General features: G+C 49.7%; 1 protein-coding gene across 2 annotated transcripts in view; it reads right to left on the bottom strand.

The window, feature by feature from the left end:
• Positions 1 to 698: 698 nt before the first annotated feature.
• The window catches only part of RAB10 (RAB10, member RAS oncogene family), a 45528-nt gene continuing 20152 nt past the window's right edge, over positions 699 to 26074 (bottom strand). The window contains exons 2-6 of one of the 2 annotated variants that reach the window (XM_066314571.1): positions 19250 to 19310; positions 9319 to 9457; positions 6095 to 6184; positions 4952 to 5053; positions 699 to 3263 (exon numbers count right to left, since the gene is read on the bottom strand). In XM_066314571.1, coding sequence (XP_066170668.1) covers positions 3180 to 3263; positions 4952 to 5053; positions 6095 to 6184; positions 9319 to 9457; positions 19250 to 19310 — 476 coding nt within the window. In that variant the 3' untranslated portion in view covers positions 699 to 3179. The remainder of the gene's footprint in view (positions 3264 to 4951; positions 5054 to 6094; positions 6185 to 9318; positions 9458 to 19249; positions 19311 to 26074) is intronic. The other variant, XM_066314572.1, reaches the window with a different exon arrangement.

The raw sequence follows: 26074 nt of genomic DNA, 5'->3' as shown, positions 1-26074 counted from the left end.
TTTGGAAAAGGCAGAAGGAACAGCTCCAGCCCCAGCTAAAGCAGCCCTGAAGGTTTGGGGGGACTCATCCCACCGAGGGCTGGCCTCACTCCCGCCACAAGCACAGGGAATTCAAGGGGCCCACCAAGTCACCACTGCAAGTTTATAAAAGCTTTTATTTGCTCTTGGTACGACCAAGAATGGGACAGTGATCTTTTTATACAATTTGATACAGTTAAGTGGTACAAAAAAGAAGGTGTTTTTTAAATAAAAAGCCAGAGTGGAGTAGCAAAAATATTAAAAGATTAAGTAAAAAAAAAAAAAAAAAAAAAATTGTCGGCGTGGGAATTAATCCGAGACCTTGATGCTGTTTTATTCCGCCGTCCGAGGCCGAGGGCACGAAGCCGTGGGACGGAGCCAAGCTCGGGTTGGCTTCAGCAGGACCAATTTCATCGTTTAAACACTTTTTTTTTTGGGGTTTGGTGACACCAAGGGCAGCGCTGAGCTCCCCCCGCGGGGACACCTCCCGCTGCCCTTCTCTACTCCACAGGGCTGAGGGGCTCCAGGCAGAGCTTCCACGAGTCTGACTGAGTTTGGAACTAGCAGGGAGTTGAGATATACCAGCAGACATCAAGTTACTGCGAACTCCTCCGACGTGATCGTTATTATTATTATTATTTTTTTTTTAATTTTTTTTTTTTTTTTTTTTTAAGGGGGTTTTTAATCTGTTTCAGCATCGGCACCGACTCGTGCTGCTCCCTGCCCCACCTCCTGAGCCCGCGGGGGCAGCTCGAGCTTGGACAGAACAGAAAATAGACCCGAGAGAAACAGCTCAGTTTTATTGACAGAGAGGGACCAGGGACAGCGAGTGGCAGCAGCGAGTGGCCTGGGCTCTACCTGCGCGTCTCCAAAGGGGTCACACACAGGGAGCTGAGCCCCTGCAGGCAAAGAAAAAGCTCACTTTTAAAACAAGGATTATAAAAAAAAAAAAAAAAAAAAAAAAAAACCCACACCACTCGATGGAGATTTTGCTGTATTTTTTTCCCTTTTTGATCACGTTAGAAAGTGCAGATTTAGCCCCCCAAAAAGAAAGTCGCGGGACTTTGTACAAGGCTGAGCCCGACCCTCACCTGCCACTCGCCTGGGGAAGGGTTAACACACACAGGGGACAAAATGCCGAATACAGAGGGACGGGGAGACACTCGGGGGAGTCCCCACACGGGCAGGAGCCGCTCCAGCCTCAGGAATTCCACGTTAAAACACCGTCATTTCATTAAAATTCACTCAGCGTTAGCGACTGCGGCGAGGGGCCGGGGCCAAGCTGGGCATCCACAGCTGGCATCCACAGCTGGCATCCACAGCTGGCATCCACAGCTGGGTATCCACAGCTGGCATCCACAGCTGGCATCCACAGCTGGGCATCCACAGCTGGGTATCCACAGCTGGCATCCACAGCTGGGCATCCACAGCTGGGCATCCACAGCTGGCATCCACAGCTGGCATCCACAGCTGGGCATCCACAGCTGGGCATCCACAGCTGGGCATCCATAGCTGGGCATCCACAGCTGGCATCCACAGCTGGCATCCACAGCTGGGCATCCACAGCTGGGCATCCACAGCTGGGCATCCACAGCTGGCATCCACAGCTGGGATCCACAGCTGGCATCCACAGCTGGGCATCCACAGCTGGCATCCACAGCTGGCATCCACAGCTGGGTATCCACAGCTGGGCATCCACAGCTGGGCATCCACAGCTGGGCATCCACAGCTGGCATCCAGGGGACAGTGGGATGGGCAGCGGGTCCTGAGCCCCTCCTGCGGCAGGACACGGCCGCTCCATCCCAGGGGGATCAATCACCCACCAGGATCCCGCAGGAGCAGGCTGCAGACGCTGGAACAGCGGAAAGTTTTCCAGGGGGAGGTAATAAATTCGAAGCGCCCAGCGGCTTGGTTGGTTTTGTTTCCTTTCCTTTCCTTCTCTTTCCATCCAGTTCCGCTGAGGCTCGGCCCCGCGGCGCCGGGAGCGGCCGGTGGGGGACAGGAGCTGGGAGCTCGTGTTAATGAACTGCTGTCAGTTTGGGGGGGCAGATCCATGTTATATTCATACACAGAAAAGTAGACAACCACATCACCCTCCATAGAAACTAGTGCATGCAAATAACTCTTCCATATGGGGCTAGAGGGAGGAGGGAGTCACTAGTGACGGACAGGCCTAAGGGGGGGTTAGTAGGAATCTCAAATTTTGTCTTTTTTTAACCTCGGAAGCTAAATCAGTGCTTTGTATTAAATTTTTTGGCAAACACACCGCGTTGCCATCCTTTCCGTTAACACGTCACACCACGGAGAAATGCAAATCAAAGCGGCATGCAGGCAAGAAAAGAAAAAAAAAAAAAGAAATAACAAAAAAAAAAAAGGAAAGAGCGGCAAAGTGAGGAAGAAAAAAAAATGGCAGCAAGGAAGAGTTGGGAACGGCGGGATTGCCAAGAGGAGACACAGCAGGTTACATGGAGTTTGCTTTTTGTTTTGCACCACCCTTTGTCCTCGATGCATGACACCAACGTTACAGAAAGCAACCACTACAGAGGTCAGGACTCAATGGCACGGGGGGGATGGGATGTCTCCTGCACATGCTTCCACCAGAAAAGAGAAAAGAAAAGTGAAAATCAAAGTTCCTTTTTCCACATAAGGCACAGGACAAAGAAACCCCACTCAACGGACTCGAGGCGAAAATGAGTTTTTTCCTGGCTCTTTTGCCTGATGCATCTAAAGAATACGGTGACTCAAGCACATGATCCGTGACAGAAAATTCCACTGTCGTACAAAATCCGTTGTTAATTCTAACCTTTATTCTTATACAATTTGCAGAAGAGAGTCGAGGATGATTGCTCTGGGGTTTAATGGCAGGAGGGACGGGACTATAATACAACCCAAAACGTAGCGGTGAGTTGAGCAGGGACATGGCAATGAAGTCACAGAGATGAATTTCCTATACAATGTGTGGAGAAAAAACTCGGAGCAGGCAAAGCTGTCCTAGCCGAAAAACCGGGAGGGGAGGCAGGAGCTCGTTAAGATGAGGAACAAAACCATTGGTTTCAGGTTAAAAAAAAACCAAAAAACCAAAAAACAACTGGGCAGAGTGGTTTGTTTTGCAGCGAGAAAAAAGGGGGCGGTGGATGGCGATTGGTGAGAGAGGAGAAGGTTCAGCAGCACTTGCTCTTCCAGCCCGTCACCCCACCGCCACTGCTGATATCTACATTTTCACTGTTGGGCTCTTTTACAGGGGTCTGCAAGGAAACAAGTGAACACAGTTAGATGGCTCCAGAGAGGCTCAGGAAAAACACTCCGAGCGGCTCCGAAGGACTGACATCACCAGATGGAACTGGGCATCGACTGCGCACAAAGGGCTCCACAGTTGGACATCCTGCACAAAGATTTCCACAGAAAGGCAGGGAATCCTCCCCCACTCCGGCACAAACGTGCCAAAGCAATTGAAGGATTTGTTGGTTGTCGTCGTTGTTTTTGGGGGGTTTTTTTTGGTCGGTTTGTTTTAAATAAACCACTGGAAAGCTGGGAAAAAAATCCAGTGCTTGGACTGGGACCATCCCAAAGTCAACTGGAATTATTTTAGGGCCTGCACAGCAGAGCTGACATCGGGTTTGGTGGAGTGAGGAAATCCCAGCCTACAAACAACACGAGCTGAACTCGGATTATGTGACTTTATGGCCTCCAAAACCCACAGTTTTTAGGGATAAACTGGGTTTGTTCCCAGCCTCAGCTCCCTGCTCCTGGGACAGCAGCTCCCGAGGAAGGGGACACACAGGATCCTCCTTGTCACAGGAAGGAACTTGGTGACACCAAAGCCAAAACCCCACTCCAGAGGGTCTGCTCCAACATAAAAATCTACTCCCAGCTGGTTGGAAAGGAACCCAAACCCTCACCACACTTCACATTCCTTTTTTAACTTTCCTTGCCATAGCCTTGCAGAAGAACCCTAGGGATAACGACAGAGGCCAAAAAAGAAGATTTAAGGCCCACAGGTTGGTATGGTTTGTAGCCTGACCTCCTGTCCACCAAAGGCACGGGGTTTTCACCCCGTTTATCACACAGAGCTTGTCAAAAACCGGTTAAGACACGACTGAGAGAACTGCAGTGACAACTGGGTGACATCATCCACAGCAGTCACAGGGCAGAGGGAGGCAGGGGCTGGGGTTCATTTGTGTAGGAACAGGAACACGAGTGCCAGGGTTGGCCAATCCCTGTGTCTGAGCTGGGCCAGGGCAGGCTCAGGGTGGATTTTGGCAACAATTCCTTCCTGGAAAGGGCTGGCTCAGCTGCCCAGGGCAGTCCCCATGCCTGGAAGGATTTAAAAGCCCTGTGGATGTGGCACTTGGGGACATCAGTGGTGGCTCTGGCAGTGCTGGGGGTTGATTTGGTGCTCTCAGAGAGCTTTTCCAACTGATTCCTCACTGATTCCACGGTTCACTGCACCTCTCAGGAAGAGGAGCCAACCACCAGATGAACCTCCAAGGAAATGGAGGTAGAACCTCCAAGGAAATGATTCCTGGGAGCACAACTGGGAGTGGCAGAGCTCCTTCCTATCCCACCCTCCACACCTGAGCTCTGCCCCCCAGGAGCTTTCAGTGCAGGGACAGAGGTGGTGGCAGCAAAGGACAATTCTCTCCACGCCAATGGGAATGGTTTAACTCCAGCCCAGCCATAACCACCACGAGTGTAAGGGTCAAACAACCAGGAATTTCAGTTCCTTGGCTGTGATGGATGTTATTCCCTGCAGGCAGCCCCTCTACGACAACAAAACTTCAAACAAGCTTGAGAAGTTCAGCTTTTTGCCTCTTTTTGACTCTTTTGCCTCAGCACAGCAAAGTCAAACCCTGACACAACACAGGTGACCACCACAACAAGGAGAGGTGGAATTCCAGGACGTTTGTTCCAAAGGAATGCTCTCAGCACCTACCTTTCGAAGAATGTCTTCTGCTAATGTGAGGAATGCCTTCTCAATGTTTATATTTGCTTTTGCACTAGTTTCAAAAAACCTAATTCCGTGCTCCCTGGCGATCTGCAGCAAACAGAGAGAGAGGGACATTAGAGACCCTGGGGATATTCCAGCGGGGCCACCACCACTTTGGGATCAGCAGCGTTTATAAACGAGGGAATACTGGAGTGGATATGAGCTCAGGTGTGCCCAGGTGGGGAAAAGGTCACTGTCCCCTGGTCTGTGCCAGCTCTGGGGTGGCAGCAGGGCCACCTGTCCCCTGTGCTGGGACACCTCCAGTGCTGGGGACAGCTCTGGGCCCCTCCTGACAAGAGACACCTACAGGAGCTGGGCAAGGGACTGGAGCCCCAGGAGAGGCTGAGGAGCTGGAAAGGGGCTGAGGCTGGAGAAAAGGAGCTCAGGAGGGACCTTGTGGCTCTGCACAACTCCCTGCCAGGAGGGGACAGCCAGGGGGGCTCGGGCTCTGCTCCCAGGGCACAGGGACAGGACAAGGGGAGATGGCCTCAGGCTGGGCCAGGGCAGGCTCAGGGGGGACAGCAGCAGGAATTTCCCCAGGGAAAGGCTGCTCAGGCCCAGGGAGGGTTGGATCCCCATCCCTGGAGCGTCCCAGGAATTCCTGGAGGTGGCACTCAGTGCTCTGGGGACAAGGTGGGGATCAGACACAGTTTGGATTTCCTGCTCTGGGAGCTCTTTCCCAGCCCTCAGGGATTCTGGGATTCTGTGACTCCCTCAGCCCCAGTGGGCACCAGCAGCACCAGCCAGGTGAAGCGGCTCAGAAGATTCAGAAGTTCACAATTCAGAATAAAAATCTACTAAATAATCCCAGGTTTGTGTCTGGGCCTAAGAGGACAGACACCACACTCTGTCACACAGTGAGGAACTTTAGGGATGTGTGAGAGTTTTGAGTTACCAAAAGAAGCAGAAACTGCAGCTGAACTTAAGCCATTTGTGGCAGTTTCTGAGAAACGTCTCCCAGGATTTTCATCCATCAGCTCCATTCCTTCCCTGGCACATCCCACTGGGACATCCCAACCCCCTGGAGCAGGGAAAAGTCTTGGCAACGATTTGCTGCCTTGGATGAAGAAGTTTTTGCTCGACACTCACCTGTTCACCTTTTGCTTTTGGGACAACTCTTTTATCGTCCATGTCACACTTGTTTCCTAACAGCATTCTCTCCACGTCCTCGTTGGCATGCTGGAAGGACACAGGGACAGGGTGACAGGGTGACACATCTCCCCCAGCACACCCCAAATCCCTGCTTCCCTTTGGCGTGGCCAGGCCACCACCTGGGGACATTTACAGCTGCCCAAAAGGCAGCTTCATGAACTGCAGGGACAGAGGAACAAGCTGTTAATTAACCCCAGCCTCTTAATGACTTCCTAGCACTGGTTAATGGTTTTCTCCTCCCCACTTTGCCACTGTGCAACTTGAGGGATGAGCCAGGGGAGAAAGAGGGACTGGAGAGGAAAACAGGGGACAGAGGAATGAGGGAGAGAAGGGGAACAGAACCCAGAGAGTGGGGCAGGGTCTCCAAAGGGAGCAGGGAGGGGAGGGTCGGTGTTTCCTGCAGAGTCAGGAGCATGCAGGGATGAGGAATCCCAGCTCCAGCCCATTCCCTGCACCACAGGCCTCTCTGGAATCTGGATCATTTCTCCTCAGTCCTGGTGAGCTGGGGAAGGTCCTGGAGCAGATCACCTGGGATGTGATCACGTGCAGGAGCAGCAGGAGACCACACCCAGCCAGTCTGGCTTTGTGACAGCTCCTGCTTGACCAACCTCATCTCCTCCTATGACAGTGTGACCTCAATGGACGAGGGGAAGGCTGTGGATGCATCTGCTGGGCTCTGAGGAAGCCTTTGGCACCTTTTCCCGTGCCATTCTCCTGGAGAAACCTCCTGGTGCTGCCTTGGATGGGTGCACCCTGCTGGGCTAACCCTGGGGCTGGAGGGATCCAGCTGGGAATGGGCACCATGGATGGAGGCCACCAAGGGCCACTCTAGGCTGGGACATGGATCTGCTGGGGACAGGGAGCTCTGCACAGGGATCAGGACAGGCTGCATGGGGCCAGGGGTCACACCAAGCCCAGGGAATGCTGCACAGGGGCTGGAAAGCTGCCAGGCAGGAAAAACTCATTGCCCACAGGCTGCTCAGGCAGCGGTGGAGCCCCATCCCTGTGGATGTGGCACTCAGGGACATGGGACAGTGCTGGGGGATGTTTGGACTCCATGAGCTGCAAAGGGTTTTCTAATCTCAGTGATTTCTGCACAGACACTCCACTCCTGAGCTTCTCCCATAAGAAAACCAGCTCCCTAAATAACAAAACCAGCCCCCTAAATAACAAAACCAGCTCCCTAAATAACAAAACCAGCTCCCTAAGGTGTCAAACGTCCCTTTGACAGCCACAGCCCCAGAGCAGCCTCCACAATGCACCTGGAATCAGCTGCCCACTTTGTGTGGCCCAGATTGAAAAACGTGAAAGCACCAAAAGCCCTGATGGTACCAATGACATCCATCACTCCCCACACCTCTGGGATTTTTAACAAAGCAGCTGCAGAATCCAAAGGCCTCGGTTTCAAGTTTATTCCAATTCACTGCTGGGTCTCTTCCCGTGCTGCCTTTTCCCCTCTCCTGTTCCCATCACACAGGGAACTTCTCCATAACCACAATGGTGTCTCACGCTGGGAAATTCAAATCCCAACATCCCATTTTTGCTTTCTGCAGCCTCAGGGCTCCACTGAGCAGTGCCTGACAGCCCCTCACCCGTGCTCAGTTTTACAGGGCCACCTCTGTGCTTTCTAGGAAAATCCAAGCATTTCTTCCACTTGGGAACAGTGTGACAAACCCAAGAAGTGCCAGCTGTGCTGCTCTTTTGCCATCTCAGAACTCCTGGAGGATGAACATCCAGGCACAAAATGCTTCCACATCCTTTTCTTCTGCTTCACTTGACCTTGCCTGAAGTTTCCCAGCCTCTCTGTGCCGGTTCTCCTGTGTCAAAGCCAACCATCAGCTACCCAAAAACTCCCAGCAGCAGGAGCCAAGCTCCCTGCAGCAGCCATGAGAAACCTCCAAATAGTTCATGACACGATTGTGAAGGAGTGGAGGTGGTGAGGTTTAATTACCTCTGAGGATTTCCATGCTCACACTCAGGAAAGAGCTGCTGTGAGTAGTAACACGCAGTGTGGCTACTCTACAACTCCTCTCTGTGTGCTGTGAGCTGCTCCCAAACCTGCCCTTCTCAATTCCCCGTGTGCTCCTCACCTCCCACCCTCCTCCAGCACAGGCAAAGTTTGCTCATGAGCACAGTGGGTGTTTCAGGACACCACAGGCTCCTCGGGGTGGAGAAAAGGAGGTTCAGAGGTGACCTGGTCACTCTTTACAACCTCCTAAAAGGTGCCTGTGCCCAGCCGGGGCTGGGCTCTCTCTCTGACACAACCAGAGCACACAGCCTCAGGCTGGGCCAAGGGAAATTCAGGGTGGAGATCAGGGAAAAGGTTTTTATGGAAAGGGTGACAAAGGGCTGGAATGGTGTGCCCGGGGAGGTGGTGGAGTCCCCATCCCATCCCTGGGGCTGTTTAAAGCAGACTGGATGTGGCCAGGGGTCAGTTGAGGTGTTGGGGCTGGGTTGGACTCGATGATCTTGGAGATCTCTTCCAACCTGGTGATTCTCCAGTTTAATGTGGCAACTCTCCTGGCAGAGCAGAAGGGAGAGCTGAGTTCTGGGGGATGCTGGAACCCAGGAAGCTGAGAATTTTAGGCTTTCTCTTCTAACCCTGAAGCAAACACTGCATTTGACCTGAGGCCTTGGAAAAGACTCCCAAAATTAAGTGAGAGCGTTGGGATTATGAGTGTGGAGTTTGAACAGAAGTGTGTGATATCACAAGGTGGAAAACTTGGATTTTAAGGTTTTAGTATATAGTAATATACATATAAAGCAAGATGGAGGATTCAGGGCAGAGGCTGAGTCCTTTTTCACTTTTTTCTTCATGCTCTGGGTGGTGTTTTGTAATTGGACAGAAAAATCCCCATTGCAGGCCACGGATGTTTGATTATTGAGTCAAAAGTAAAAATAATTCAGGTGTCATTTAATAATTGGTCAGTGCTTAAAAGACTTTGTAAAGGAGCTAGAACCAGAGCCATTTTTCACCTTGTTAAGCAGAACTCACAACTTGTGAAACTGTGCTCCAGGTAAGAATTATTTGGACCCGAGTCCGACACGAAAATCGCGTCTCTCTCTCGCGCGTTTAATCGCGGCTCGAACAGAAGAAAATAAGACGTAAAAAAACCCCAGATGGGGCTCCTCAGGGCCCTCCCAGGTTCTCTGTGACTCACCTCATCGATGTTCCGGAGCCATTTGCTGATGTTCTCGAAGCTCTTGGCGTTGGTGATGTCGTACACCAGCATGATGCCCATGGCCCCTCGGTAGTAGGAGGTGGTGATGGTGTGGAAACGCTCCTGGCCCGCCGTGTCCCTGGGGGAGACACACACACACTGCTCCAGGGGACTGCTGCTAGGGGACAAGGGCTCAGCTTCTGCTCACTGGGGTCGTGGGGATGGGAATAGGAGATGGCACTGGGATGGAATTTCACTGGTTGGTAATTTATTGAATTGTTCAATGGTTAGTGATTTATCGAAACTAAGTTTTTTGGTTGGTCATGGTTCGTGTATGTGCTTATTAAACCATTTGTTTTAGACAATTTATATATTTTGGAAAGTGTTTTACACATGGTTAATATTTATAGGTATTGTGTTTGAATTTCATTGGTTAGTAATTTATTGAATTGTTAATGGGTTAGTAATTTATCGAAATTTAGTTTTTTGGTTGGTAATGGTTCGTGTATATGCTTATTAAACTTCTTTTTTTAGACAAAAACCATTTTTTGGGAAGTGTTTTACACATGGTTAATATTTATAGGTATTGTGTTTGAATTTCATTGGTTGGTAATTTATTAAATTGTTAATGGGTTAGTAACTTATTGAAACAGTTCATTGGTTGGTAATGGTTAGTGTAAGTGCTTTTTAAACTCGGTAATGGTTAGTGTATATGCTTATTAAACTTTTTTTTTACACAATTTACATGTTTTGGGAAGTGTTTTACACATGGGTAGTATTTATATGCATTATAGAAGGTATTGTGTTTGAATTTCAGAGATTGGCAATTTATTGAATTGTTAATTGGTTAGTAATTTATTGAAACTTAGTTCATTGGTTGGTAATGGTTAGTGTATATGCTTTTTAAACTTCTTTTTTTAGACAATTTATATTTTTTGGGGAAGTGTTTTACACATGGGTAATATTTATAGGAATATTAGAAGGTATTGTGTTTGAATGTCATAGGTTGGTAATTTATTAAATTGTTAATTGGTTAGTAATTTATTGAAACTTAGATCATTGGTTGGTAATGGTTCGTGTATATGCTTTTTAAACTCGGTAATGGTTCGTGTATATGCTTTTTAAACTTCTTTTTGTAGACAATTTACGTTTTTTGGGAAGTGTTTTACACATGGTTAATATTTATAGATTTATTAGAAAGCACTGTGAATTTCACAGGTTGGTAATTTATTGAATTGTTAAATGGTTAGTGATTTATCGAAACTAAGTTTATTGGTTGGTAATGGTTAGTGTATATGCTTATTAAACTTTTTTTTTACACAATTTACATGTTTTGGGAAGTGTTTTACACATGGGTAATATTCATAGGTATATTTATAGGTATTGTGTTTGAATTTCATTGGTTGGTAATTTATTGAATTATTAAATGGTTAGTAATTTATCGAAACAGTTTATTGGTTGGTCATGGTTCGTGTATATGCTTACTAAACCTTTTTTTTTAGACAATTTATATTTTTTGGAAAGTGTTTTCCACATGGTTAATATTTATAGGTATTGTGTTTGAATTTCATTGGTTGGTAATTTATTGAATTGTTAAATGGTTAGTGATTTATCGAAACAGTTTATTGGTTGGTCATGGTTCGTGTATATGCTTACTAAACCTTTTTTTTTAGACAATTTATATTTTTTGGGAAGTGTTTTACACATGGTTAATATTTATAGGTATTGTATTTGAATTTCACAGGTTGGTAATTTATTAAATTGTTAATTGGTTAGTAATTTATTGAAATTTAGTTCATTGGTTGGTAATGGTTACTCTAGATGCTCAATAATTTTTTTCAGATAGTTTACATTTTCTGGTTTTTTGGGAAGTGTTTTACACATGGGTAATATTTATAGGAATATTAGAAAACACTGTGTTTGAATTTCACAGGCTGGTAATTTATTGAATCGTTAATTGGTTAGTAATTTATTGAAACTTAGTTCATTGGTTGGTAATGTTTATTGTATAGCCTTATTAAACTTTTTTTAGACAGTTTAGATTTTTGGGGTTTTTGGTAGTGTTTTGTCTGGGCAGAATTTTCTTTTCTGTAGGTGTGAGTTGTGTTTTTTTTAATAATAATAAATTGCTGCGTAAATTGATTTTTATTATTTTTTCACGGGAATTTTTTAGGTGAGTTGTCAATTTAGCTGAAACAGTAAGTCTTGATTTTATAAAGTTTCTTTTTAATAATTCTTTACTTCTATGTACCAGCACAAGCTTCTCCAGGAGCCTGGGACCAACTGTCCCATCACAGACTCACAGAGTCCCTTCCCACACAAAAAACTCAAAGTTCTCTGGAATTCAGGCTAAACACTGCCAGGAGTTTTCTTCTCACATCAGCCTTCTAAAGGTTCAACTTCATCTTGTAAATGTATATTCCTGACATTTCTGAGCAAATCCTATGGAACATCAGTCAAGCTGTGCTATTAAATGTTGGTAAAAAACTGATCATAAAACATCAGTGACAGCCTGGATCTCCCCGTTTCCCTCCGGGATCTTGGGTGGATGAGATGGGGTTAAACCAAGCTGCATGAAGTAAAGTGGGAATTACACATTGAGAAGTCATTAAAAATTGGAAAAAATCCTAAATGAAGAATTAACTGCACATTCCTCAGCGTCTTTCAGAGGCCACAAAGGCCAGAGATTGTAGGTTTACAGACAGTTTTTAGTGACATGGTTCATGTAAGAAGGACACAGAGCTGTTGGAGGCCACGGAGATGCTCCAAGGGCTGGAGCTCCTCTGGAGCCGGGCTGGGAGAGCTGGGGGCGCTCACCTGGACAGGAGAAGGCTCCAGGGAGAGCTCAGAGCATCTCCCAGGGCCTAAAGGGGCTCCAGGAGAGCTGCAGAGGGACTGGGGACAAGGGCTGCAGGGACAGGACACAGGGAATGGCTTCCCAGTGCCCAGGGCAGGGCTGGATGGGCTCTGGGGCAGGAATTGTTCCCTGGCAGCGTGGGCAGGGCTGGCACAGGGTGCCCAGAGCAGCTGGGGCTGCCCCTGGATCCCTGGCAGTGCCCAAGGCCAGGCTGGACACTGGGGTTGGAGCCCCTGGGACAGTGGGAGGTGGCCCTGGGACAGTGGGAGGTGTCCCTGGGACAGTGGGAGGTGACCCTGGGACACTGGGAGGTGACCCTGGGACAGTGGCAGGTGACCCTGCCATGGCAAGGGGTGACACTGGATAAACTTTAAGGTCCCTTCCCACCCAAACCATTCTGGGATTCAGTGATTCTAGGACAAGGTAGAAGCAAAGGCGTCTCCAGACTGAAACTGGTCTGAGCCAAGGTTACACACTCCAGCAGCCCCTCCACAAAGGCCCAGGGTGTCCCTGACCCACAGCTCCAGCACACACCCAGCAGCTGCTGACACCAGGATGAGGGTAAGGAGCAGAGGAGGAGCCAGGCAGGTCCCAAACTGGATCCCCCTCTGCCAGGGATGCCCTGACAGGATCTGGATGTCTGGCTGTGACTTCTGGGGGTAATGACTCCACTCCCAGCTCCACAAACCCCCCAGGGAGCCCCTCACTATTCCTGAAAATGTCTTGATGTGCTGCTGGGAACCTTCTCCAGCCTGCACTGACTGGCCAAAGGCTCGGGTACAGCCTCAGCTCCCAGCACCTCTGGACTGTCCCCAACTGCCCATGATCAGAAAAACCCAGCACAGTCCAGCTGGGGCCTCATCAGCCCCACACTGGGATACTTCCAGGGATATTCCTGTTCACCCATCCCACTCCTGGCCTCCCCATGAGCACGCTGCTCTGACCTCCCCCTCTGAACTCCAGGAGTTGGCACTGGGCTGCACTGAATTGCACAGGACTTTCTGCAGTGACATTAGAAAACCCCACTCCTCGGATGGATTTAAACTTTACAGCTTCGCCTTTTTCTGGCTTATCTTTCATACAAGACCCCCAGTGTGTCCCCTTAACTCTTCCCTGGGAATGTGGGCAGGTCCTGGCTGCCCCTGGATCCCTGGAAGTGTCCAAGGCCACGATGGACATTGAGGATAGTGAAAGTTGTCCCTGCCCCTGGCAGGGGGTGGAAACAGGATGGGTTTTCAAGTTCCTTCCCACCCAAACCATTCAGGGATTCTATGAAGCAATTTGGAGGAGTTTAATCCTTTCATTGATGGTTTTCCTAGAGAGAGAGAGAGAGGGATCCATTCCTTCACTCAGGACAAATTCCTGCAAATGAACTCACACCCTCATTATTTTCTCTCTCCCCAAGTTCTTTACACACTTACCAACACCTTCCCCCAGGTCACTCCCTCCCAGTGGCTCCAACCGAGCAGGACAGTGCTGGAAAAGCTTTCCCAACCCCAGGAGATATTTGGGATCTGTGATTCCTCCCTCCTGCCACGGCCAGCAGCCGTCACAGCAACAATTCTGAGCGGTTTTACACAACTTGGCGTTGGCAGCACGGAGCTGCTACTCCACTGCTTGTCACATCCTACAGCTGACTCGCCTGCTTAACTCCTCCACTGCTTTTTTTTTCTGGCAACTGGAGCTCAGCTAATGGAAGAGAGAAAAAAAAAAAAGCTGGGGAGGGAAGAAGAGAAGAACCTGGAGTGTTTCCCTTATTTTTTTTTTTTAAATAAATACTATAGCTGCCCTTTCCCTCGGTTAATGGCTTCTCCATTCATTATTCAGAGATAACTCCTAATGGAGGGGAGATTAAGGGCTGGCTGAGGCAAGCAGAGGAAATGAGTTATGGCTCACGAGTGCTGGATCCACCCTGGGCAAATGGCAGGAGGCAGTGGGAGCTGCTGTTTGCTGCCCTGGCTCCCCAGCCCTTTGTTCAAACCTCTGCCATGTGGGAGCAGCCTCCAAAGCTCTGGGTGGAGGCAGAGCTGGGTGTAAACTGCCTGAATCTCCCAGCAAAAATTACTGAAATGGCCAAGGAAAATGGAAAAGGAGAGAGCTGGGATGTGAAGACAAAGGAGGTCGTCCTGTGGAAGGAGATGCTCAAGGAAAAGTGAAAAAAATCTACTTGAATTATCCTCCTGCCAGCATTAAAATATGCATAAGCTGTATCATATTAAGAGGTTTAACCTGGAGAGAAAGGAATTTCTGGGACAGCTTTCCAGCTGACCTGGCAGAGACTAAAGAAACCTTGAAATGTATTATGATTTATTGATGAAAGATTTCCACGGCTGCAGCAAGAAGAGATTAGATGTGATGATCTGTGAGCATCCTCCCGCTCCGACGTGGCTCAAAATGAAGGTCTTCAACACATGAAACCAAATAATTCCTGGCAAAATAATCCCCAGATTTTTATTACTTATGAAATTGTTGTTACGTTTGAACAGAACTGTGCAGCCTGAGGTTGGACTGAGGAGGAGTCTGAAGTGACTGGGCTGAGGAAAGGTGCTCTCAGATATTTCATGACTGGCAAATTCCAGCTTTTCTGAATAATACTCAGCCAAGAAAAAACAAAAAAAATCCATAATGAGAGAATTATCCAATTGTTTCATAGGACTGCCACACCAGGGGAACAATTCAGCTCAATGCTGAATTAACCAAGATCCTGAGGACATTTCTCTGGCCATGTGAATGTGTTGTCAGCAGAGATGCACTGAGAGAAAAATTATTTTATAGTCCTCCATACAGTTAGAAGCTGCACACTAAAATCCTCAAGCTGCTCCTAAAATTTGGAATCAGTCAGGATGACTGTAGGAAAACAGGGCTGACATGCAAATGTCATTAAAGATTGGAGGAGAGTTGGAAGAGCAGCTAAGTAGGAAAAAAAAAGAAAAAAAAATAGATTTTTAGCAGACAGTTACATTCTTTTGAGCCTCTGCTTTGCCTGACAAACCCAGCTCTGCTTTTTGTGCCTCCTGACAAACACCTCAGAGCTGTACCTGGGCAGCCCAGAGCTTTTCCAGTTTCCATTCCCCAGTGGTTAAGGAATTCTGGAACCAGGGATCCCCTCTGTGGATTTAAGAGTCCAAAGCTGACTGTGCTCTTGTGAAATCCCTCGTGAAGCCATCCATGGACATGCAGCTACCATTACATCCCATCAGGAATTTCCCAGCAAAACTTCATCTCCTGGTGCTTTCCACGTGCCACTTTCCAGCCTCGGGGCAGAACTGATGTTCTGGTGTTGGAAAAAGGCAGCAAGTTCCATCACTTCAGGAGTTGAACACCCTGCAGAAGCCTCATCTTTGCAGTTGTAGTTCCTTTCTCCCCAGGCAGTGCTGGTCAAACCTGTGCTCTGTGGCACTGCCACCCTCAATTCCTGCCCACACCATCAGGAAAACCCCATTTCATTCCTCAGTGGCTCCACTGTGTTAATGAGTTCTGGGAATTCGAGGATGCCAAAGCCTTTTGGTTTCCATTTCAGAGTAACTCTACCCTGAACGTGTGAGATCACACTCAAGTTTTTAGCTCTACCACCTTGTCCCTTTGAAGGCCTTCAGCATTTTCCCACAGGCAGCACCATCTTTTCCTGCATCTCTCACTCTGGTCCTTCATTCTTTCTCTGCACCAGGTTTCTTGGGTTACACTCCCTGTGGAGTGTTGGCTCCTACTGTGCCACTTGCCGTGTCTTTTATCATCCAGCTGGAGCCACGCTTCTTATTACACACTTATTACTTACACACTTATTACTTACACACTTATTACTTACACACTTATTACTTACACACTTATTACTTACACACTTAAATGCTGGTGTAAGTATAAGCATGGATGTGACTGTTGTCCACAAGCTGTGGTCAGGGCAGCAGACACATGTTGCTTGGCGAGAAAAGTGATGTTTAAAACGGAACGAGAGCATCTCCCCAGAGCCCCCCAAAAGAAGCCAGGCACAGAAATGAGGATTTCTAAATAAACAGGCATTAGGCAGCTGGCAGCCCTGCATCACAGAGGTGGTCTTAGGAAAACAGTACCCTACAAACAGTGCACTTTGGGCTCCTTGCCGTGCTGGGTTTGTGGAAACCTCCAGGTTGCGCCTTGTGGGGGACAGTTCAGTGTGTCATTGGCAAAGCAGGTGCTGTGTCTGTGTTCAGAGAGCTCCTCTAACCACTGTCCCCACTGTCCCCACTGTCCCCACTGTCCCCACTGTCCCCATTCCCTGTCCCAGCACTGCCCCTGCCTCCCATTCCCCCAGGTCTCCTCTCTTGGGTTACAATCCCAGCTGTAAAACCATCTGGGGCAGTGTTTCTTTATCCCTTCCATGACCCAGCCCTCACAATCCCAGGGCTCTCTGCTGTCCATGGCCAGCCAGGCTCACTGCAGGGCTCAGACAATTCCAGCAGCCACTGGGAGAGGCTCCACCCAGGGCCAGGAGCCCAGCATTCCCCCCTGGATCAGCCCTGGCATTCAGAAGCCCAGCACAGCCTGTGTGCTCTGGATTCCCAGAGGGAGAGCAGCCCCAGCTCAGCACCACTGCACCTTCTCCAGGATCATCTCTGCTGCCACAGAACCACATCTGTCACTGCAGGAGGCTTGGGCTGGGCTCACACCAACAGCCTGACCAACAGCTCTGACTTTTATCCTTTTTCGTTTGCTTTTTTGTACTACTACATTTGTATTTTAATTTTCCTGGTAAAGAACTGTTATTCCCATTCCCATCTCTTTGACTGAAAGCCCCTTAATTTCAAAATTATAATAATTCAGAGGGAGGGGGTTTACACCTTCAAGGGAGGCTCCTGCTTTCCTTAGCAGACACTTGTCTTTCCAAACCAAGACACCATGACAATGTTCTTCCAGACATTCAGCACCGCAAACCCCTCCAGGTCTCACCCTCTGGGTGTGTTTCCACTCCCAAATGTGTGTTAAATACCCTTCTCCCAGATCCTGGAGCAGGCCCATCACCAGTGACTGTCCCAGCAGCAATCCTCCCAAAGAGGAGCTGGACAACAACCCAGCCAAGGAGATCCTGAGCTCCTGGATGTGCTTCCACCCAGAAGCTGACCCACAGAGGTTCTCTCCTGAGGGATGTGCCCTGGATAAGCTCATGTCCCATCCTGCTCCTGGCAGGCACATTTCCATTTGGAGCAGCAGGAGAAGGTTCTAATCCAGATCCTCACAGAGCAGCACCACCAACAGCTTCTGAGTATCGAGTTGCTCCTCACCCCAGCAGGGTTTAATTCAGCCTGACCTTTGTGCTCCTGCTTTAGCCCTAAATAGAAATCTCAGGCTGTGAGACTGTCACCAGGGCCCTTTGCCATACCCAGGAAGAGGTAAGGAGCTGTCCTGCCATGTGGTGTGGTCTAAAGTTGTCACACCTGAAGGATGAGGCCATCCAGAAGGATTTGGGACAAGCTCCAGAAGTGGACTCAACTCATGAGGTTGAACAAGAACAACAGCAGATCCAAACTCTGCAGCAGGGAAAGCTCCCAACAGCCTCAGGCTGACACAGGAAATGTTCCCCTAAATCCATCCCCCTGCTCACTCAGCTGCTGGGTTCTTGTGGGAATGCTGCACAGCTCCTGCAAGTGTGGAGTGAGTTCAAAGGCAGGAAGCAGTGAGGAAATAAGAGATGCACAGCACAAAACACCTCCACAATTAACTGAGCCCCTGCTGCCAAAACTCCTGCTATAGAAAAAGCTGGCAACAAAAACACTGAGGTTTTATTTATTTAAATTTTTTTTTGAGGGGGGTAGGAACTTAATTTTCTGCTTTCCAAGTTTCATTTCAAATGTGCAATCTGAACCTGGCAGAAACAAGCAGTAGATTCGTGTTGGGAACGACAATTCAGGCCACAACTTCCCAATTTGGTGACATTCAAAAGTTGCCACTGTATAAATCTCAGCTGACCCAATGCCACTTCCCTAAACCCCACAATCTGCACAGCTTCATGACATCTTGCTCTTTATTCAGGCACTAAATAGCCTCATTTTTTTTCCATATTTCTTGGGTTTTTTTTCTATTTCATGACGATTTTCAGTTTAATCATAGAGTCATGGAATGGTTTGGGTTGGAAGGGACCTTAAAAACCATCCAGTGTCACCCTCTGCCATGGCAGGGACACCTCCCACTGTCCCAGGGCCACCTCCCACTGTCCCAGGTGCTCCAACCCCAGTGTCCAGCCTGGCCTTGGGCACTGCCAGGGATCCAGCCCCAGCTGCTCTGGGCACCCTGTGCCAGCCCTGCCCACCCTGCCAGGGAACAATTCCCGCCCCAAAACCCCACCCAAACCTACTCTGTGTCAGTTCTAACACTCCCTCAGGGTGCTGGTGACAAGAGGGCTCCAGATGCCCTGGTTAGGAAGGATCATCACTCACGATGATCCTGGAATGACTGGAATTCCCCTCCAAATGGAAGCCAGCCACCTGCACCTACAGACCCCAATGTTATAAAGCCATGGGATTGTTGTGAGTGGGCTAAAAGTGGGACAAATCCCAGCTCAGAGCTGTTCAGGGAAGCTGCAGGATGCAGGATGTGAGCAGGGAGCTCAGCCAGACTCACAGGCCAGGAAAAGCCACCAGCTCCCCTGACCTGACCTGGTGAAAAAAACCTCTGGTTAAAGCACAGAAGCTCAAAGGAAGGAGCTGAGGTTTTGCCTCTTGTCAGACATCCCCACAGAGCAGCTGAGCATGGAAAATTCCAACCCTGGATTGCATTTTCTTGCTGCCACGAAGCGAGGCTACGAGTCAATTTATAGTCCCAGACTGGAGGCAACTCCTAATTGAAAAATTCCGCTTTTAAACCACTTCCCAGTAAATCCTAAGCTGTGAGGATGCTCTCCCCACCAGCAGCAGGTTTGCCAGAAACCTGTCCAAGCGAGCAGCCAGGCCCAGTGGTTACAAACACTGCTCCAGACACACACAGGGAGGTGTGACCACTGTGGAAACACAGAGTACAGCTGGAAACCTGAAAAACAGGATTCAGGAGCAGCAAACCCTCCCCAGGAACTCCTGCTGCTGCTGAAGGAAGCTGGATGTCACTCACCAGATCTGCAGCTTGATCTTCTTTCCTTGCAATTCGACGGTTTTAATCTTGAAGTCTATCCCTAAAACAAAGAAAGGCGTAAAGAAGTAATTAGTCTTTATTTAGCAAAGAATAAATCAATCTCATGTCAACTCTGGATAGCTGAGACAAGAAGAGCAGCTTTTTCCTTCTTTAATTAACTGCCAGGTAAACCAGGGATGTTCAGGAACACTGAAAGGAGCCACAAGGATCATCCAGCCCAACTTCTGGCAAAGCTTTAAGCAGCAAAGAAAGAGAATTATCAGAGCTCAGTGTCTTTATCCAGACCCACCCCTGCTTCAGCCTCGGGTGTGGGACAGCCAAAGCCAGGCCTTGGCAGAAGTGTCACCAAGATCTGAGAGCTCAGCCAAGCCCAGCTCATCCTCACAGACCAGGAGAAAGGTTTTTACTTTCAATATCAACTAATAAAGTGCACAAGTGTCACATCCCCGGGGTTTTAAACCCCTCCAGGGATGGGGACTCCACCACTGCCCCAGGACAGTCCTTTCCAGGGAGGAATTGTTCCCAAAATCCACCCTGAGCCTGTCCTGGCCCAGCCTGAGGCCATCTCCCTTTGTCCTGTCCCTGTGCCCTGGGAGCAGAAAGTTCCCTCCAGAACTTTTCCTGTCGGGAGGAGCCCAGAGCTGCTCCAGGATCCAACTTTCTCTTCCCAAAACAAGACTTACAGCAGAGGCTACACCAGAACAGCAGGAAAAAAAAAAAAACCCACTCCAAACCAGCCTCTCAAACTGCTGTGACACTCATCAGATGCCACCCTTCTGCCTTTCAATTCCAATCACACAGCACCACGGATCATTCCTCAGGCTTTCCAAAAAAACCTGTTCATAGTTATAGACTTTTTTTAAAAGGTGGCAGCTGCGATCCCAAACTTCCCCTCCCAAATCCACAAGGTCACTTTATACCCGGGGAAGATGAAACAGAATTGATGAAATGATGAAATATTATATAAGAGGCTTGCACAGGAGCTCTGCTTTGAACTCCTTTCAGCCAACACCCAGAACACAGAATTTCTTGGGCTGGGAGCTGGACACAAGCCAGAAACTCCCAGTTTTGGAAGGACATCCCTGGAGGTGTCCAAGGAATTCCTGGATGTGACACTCAGTGCTCTGGGGACAGCTTTTCTAACCCCAAGAATTCTGGGATTCTGAGATTTACAGTGACTCGAGGCCAAGGCACTATCAAACAAACATGACTGGAAATATAAAGCTGCTGAATGATTCATTGTCAAGGTACAAAACTGCCCCAGATCCACCCAAACCTGGGTTTGTTTTTTTTTTCAGCATTTCAGGGAGCTGTTTGCTGCCACGTTGTGTCCCCAGCAACACAACCAAACAAACGAACACCAAACACGAGAAATGAAATATTTTATATGGTGATAGTGACTTCTGGGCTGTGCCCAGGTGCAGCAGGACGTTGGAGAGGCATTTTTTATGTGTTAAGATAAAGTCAATTATTAACCCAGCCAAGGAAATTAACTCTTCTCTGCACTGTGAGGGATTTAGCCAGCTCCAGTATTTGGGGATAAAATAAATCTCTAATTCCACGTTATACTCAGCTCCTATTCCAATAAAATACCAGTTCAGCCTTCAGAACTGAAAGGTGACAATAAAGAGCAATGAATTTCCCTGGAAACACTTCCAAAGGAGTTCCAACAGACTGAGAAAAGGAGACTCCAGCCTCTCTGTCCAGTCACAGGCTGCTGACAACAAACACCAGAAACACAAAAGCTTCCCAGAAAACAGATCTGGGGAGGTTTCCAGGAAAAATTCACTTCAGGAAAGAGCTGAAGAGGGTAACTGGTATAAAACCTGACTGGCTGAAGAGCAGACATCTCGTCATCACAGGGGGGATCATGAAAGACCTCATGAATTAAAGATGAGCATGAAATGACTCCCTCATTAAGTGTCGGTAAGATATTTATCACCTTCAGCAGGACGAGCTGGAATTCACAGGAAAACCTGGAAGGATATGGCCAGGCTTACACAAACCTTCTAAATTCCAGATGTTCCAATTAAGATGTGGGAATGTTCACTACCCTTCAGCAGAGCTCTCAACAGGTAAATCCTCACAGGTCCCAGATCATTTCTTTCCCATTCCCAGTGTTCCACCCGCTGCTCAGAGCAGCCTGGGGACAGCAGCACAAAGAGCTGGAGCTGCTGCTGAGAGAGGCACTGAGGTGCCAGAGGGATGGAGCAGCTCTGGAGCCAGGCTGGGAGAGCTGGGGGTGCTCACCTGGACAGGAGAAGGCTCCAGGGAGAGCTCAGAGCATCTTCCAGGGCCTAAAGGGGCTCCAGGAGAGCTGCAGAGGGGCTGGGGACAAGGGCTGCAGGGACAGGACACAGGGAATGGCTTCCCAGTGCCCAGGGCAGGGCTGGATGGGCTCTGGGGCAGGAATTGTTCCCTGGCAGGGTGGGCAGGGCTGGCACAGGGTGCCCAGAGCAGCTGGGGCTGCCCCTGGATCCCTGGCAGTGCCCAAGGCCAGGCTGGACACTGGGGCTGGAGCCCCTGGGACACTGGGAGGTGACCCTGGGACACTGAGAGGTGACCCTGGGACACTGAGAGGTGACTCTGCCATGGCAGGGGTGACACTGGGTGGGATTTAAGATCCTTCCCACCCAAACCAGTCTGTGATCCAGTGATTCCACGGGCCCAGGCGTGACAACCCTGAAGTCAGCTTTAGGAAGGACAGAAGCATTCCTGGAGTTTCTGGGTGTCCCAGGCTTTAAGGAGCAGCAGGAATCCCTCCCAGGGGCAGTGCCAACGCTGCCCTCACACCAGCACTGTGGCAAACACGGCCCAGGGGCAGTTCCAGAGCTGCCAGCTCACACTGGACACTGAGGTCAGGCCCCTCCATCCCACAGGCACAGGGAACCCTGCCCACAGCTCCACTTGTGCAGTTTAAACCTTGATTGTCCTGGGGGATACACAGCTACTGGCTCAAGGGATTTGTGTTTCCAGCTCTCTCAGACGTAAGATGTTAACAAAGAGCCAAAAGCTGCATCAGCAGAACAGCTCAAAGTTCACAATCATTTCCATATCACTTTACACCTTGCCAAGATCCCTCCTCTGCCACTAAATCACGAAGTGACTGCTCCTGACAAGGGACAGACCCAAAGCCACCGGTAGGAGAGGGAGGGAGAAAAAGCTATTTTCTAGTCCACTGCAGAGCTACAAATGATGAGCCGGCCCTTTTCACACAGCCCGGATTTTGTTTGCATTCCTTCCCAACAAAGCCCCCATTGAGCACGGGAGGATCTGGGCGGGAGGGAGCAGAATGTAGGGCAGGAGGAGGGCTGGGAGCTGCAGCTTGACAGGCATCCCACGGGTCATCCCACCCCGCAGGGACATCCCACCCTGCAGGGACATCCCACCCTGCAGGGACATCCCATCCCACGGGGACATCCCACCCCGCAGGGACATCTCATCCCATCCCACGGGGACATCCCACCCCGCAGGGACATCCCACGGGTCATCCCATCCTGCAGGGACATCTTATCCCATCCCACGGGGACATCCCACCCTGCAGGGACATCCCATCCTGCAGGGACATCCCACCCCACAGGGACATCCCACCCTGCAGGGACATCCCACCCTGCAGGGACATCCCACCCCACAGGGACATCCCACCCTGCAGGGACATCCCATCCCACCCCGCAGGGACATCCCACGGGTCATCCCACCCTGCAGGGACATCTTATCCCATCCCACGGGGACATCCCACCCTGCAGGGACATCCCACCCTGCAGGGACATCCCACCCTACAGAGGACATCCCATCCCACAGGGACATCCCACGGGGACATCCCACTCTGCAGAGGACATCTCATCCCACAGGGACATCCCATCCCATCCCACGGGGACATCCCACTCTACAGGGGACATCCCACCCTGCAGGGACATCCTATCCCATGGCGATGTCCCACCCTACACGGACATCCCACTCTACAGGGACATCCCACCCCGCAGGGACATCCCATCCTACAGGGACATCCCACTCTACAGGCACATCCTACCCCCATTGGGACATCCCATACCACAGCGACATCCCACCCTGCAGGGACATGCCACCCTACAGAGGACATCCCATCCCACAGGGACATCCAACCCTACAGAGGACATCCCACAGGGACATCCCACGGGGACATCCCATCCCGCAGGGACATCCTATCCCACCCCACGGGGACATCCCACCCTGCAGGGACATCCCACGGGACATCCCACCCTGTAGGGACATCCTACCCTGCAGAGGACATCCCATCCTGCAGGGACATCCCACGGGTCATCCCAACCCGCAGGGACATCCCATCCCACAGGGACATCCCACGGGTCATCCCACCCTGCAGGGACATCCCACCCTGCAGAGACATCCCACAGGGACATCTTATCCCATCCCACGGGTCATCCCATCCCACAGGGACATCCCACGGGGACATCCCCCAGGGACATCCTATCCCATCCCACGGGGACATCCCACCCTGCAGGGACATCCCATCCCACAGGGACACCCCATCCCATCCTGCAGACACACCCTACACCACCCAGCTCAGCACATCCCACCCACCACAGGCCAAGAGCAGCGCAGAAACAACCAGCATTCTGCCTGTAATTCATTAATAATTGCTGTGCCCACACTGCCCCAGCACCGCGTGTGCTCAGCTCGGGGCAGAAAAGCACAAATTCATCCTCAGCCTCATCAGGGAACGGAGCTGGGAAAGGGACTGGAACCCCAGGAGAGGCTGAGGGGCTGGAAAGGGGCTGAGGCTGGAGAAAAGGAGCTCAGGGGGGACCTTGTGGCTCTGCACAACTCCCTGCCAGGAGGGGACAGCCAGGGGGCTCGGGCTCTGCTCCCAGGGCACAGGGACAGGACAAGGGGAGATGGCCTCAGGCTGGGCCAGGGCAGGCTCAGGGGGGACAGCAGCAGGAATTTCCCCATGGAAAGGCTGCTCAGGCCCAGGGAAGTTTGGATCCCCATCCCTGGGGGGATTTAAAAGCCCTGTGCATGTGACACTTGGGGACATTGACAATGGTGGCCTGGGCAGTGCTGGGGATGGTCTGAGAGTCTTTCTCCCATCTCACCCAACTCTGTAATTCAAACGTTGTGTGTTTGAGCTGCTTTGTGCCACAGGCTCTGACAGCAGCCAGGATGTTTCAGAGCTCCAAGAAGAGCTCTGAATATCCAAGTTCCCGTGGCAGAGCTCAGGACACACTCCCTCCCCTCCCCTGAGGAGCAGCAGGATGGCCACGGGTGGCCCTGGCCAGTGGTGCCACTCCCAGAGCTGTGTCACCCTGAGGAAGGTGAAGTTCTCACTCAGAGCCACAGCATCCTCTCCAAGAGCTGACCATAAACTCATGGAATGGTTTGGGTTGGAACTTCACAGCTCATCCTGCAGGGACACCTTCCACTACCCCAGGTTGCTCCAAGTCTCACTGAACTTGGCCTTGGACACTTTCAGGGATGGGGATTATTACTGGATTATCTAGTCTGTACATTTATCTATAGTTATATCTGCGTCTATACCTATAATTATTATTGATAAATGTATCTAGTCCATAAATTTATCAACTAGAGATGAAGTCACTGTACTTCACTCACCAAAAGAGAGTTCAGGTTTTGGTTGGGTTTCATTTTTTCAATAAGGTGAGGAGTCAGCATTTTTCCTGCCAGGTGTGTGTTTGTGTGACCCACAGGTATCCACAGAGCTGGAGTCCAGCAGTGCCAGTGTCACAGGCACAAAGAGCCAACCCTGGCCTGGGAGTGGCTGTTGTCCCTCCAAAATAAACCCTCCTGTCTGAGCTTCTGCTTCCAAAACCTCTCCCACCAAGTGAAATCACTGTCCCAGGGATTCCAGTGCTGGGGACAACACCTGGAAAAAACTGAGACCTCGCTCTGTGCCGAAGGAGGGAGAAAATAGCTCCTAGAAAACCTCTGGAAAGGATCTGGAAATCCTCTTAAAATTATTACAAAAGTGGTGCTAGGAGTGAAGATATTGAGCTGGTTTGGGGCGGTGCTCATCCACACTGTGCAGCTCTGAATCCCTCACAGAAGAAATGTTTTGATAGACTTAAGTAGCAACTGAGATCATTAAGAGCTTAATTAAAAGCAGAACTCTCAGCTCTTGCCTGATGAGCTTGCGCTGGGCTTTCCTCGGAAAGAGAAAGTGGATTTACTGCCGAAGCTTTCTGACGAAATAATTAATAATTACCTTAACTGATAACCAAGGTGAAGGGCTGCCTGCTCCAGGCAAACGACACCCTGAAGCATTAAAACTTCTTGGCAAGAGCTGCATTGTCTTCAGAGAGTTTTGAGTTCTGGATTTGACAGATTTGGGAAGTTTGGTACCGGGAGGGCACCAGGAGGAATTTCCCCATGGAAAAGGTGCTCAGGCCTTGCCCATGGGAGTGCCCAGCCCTGGAGGTGTCCCCAGGGAATTCCTGGATGTGGCACTCAGTGCTCCAGGCTGGGGACAAGGTGGGGATTTTGGGCACAGCTGGAATTCCATGGTCTCGGGGGTTTTTTCCAAACCCAAGGATTGTGGGACTCTGCACCAAGGTTAACACATCCCTCCTGAGACTCTGAGGACCCCAGGATGAAATTGTTGTGTTTAGAAAGACCTGATAAAGCTCTCCACCCCCAAAATAATTTTAAAATTATTTAAATTATAAAGTATTTAAAAATCATTTATAAAAAAAATTATTATTTTTATATAAAAGTTATCCCTAGGCTCGATTATTGCTGCTGTCGTCAGCTGTCTTTTATTGCATTTTTGTTATTTTAATTAAAGCATTC

Source organism: Sylvia atricapilla, chromosome 3, assembly GCF_009819655.1.
Source record: "Sylvia atricapilla isolate bSylAtr1 chromosome 3, bSylAtr1.pri, whole genome shotgun sequence".
NCBI lineage: Eukaryota > Metazoa > Chordata > Aves > Passeriformes > Sylviidae > Sylvia > Sylvia atricapilla.
Note: the sequence above shows the minus strand (reverse complement) of the source record. Positions and strands in the feature narration are given on the sequence as shown.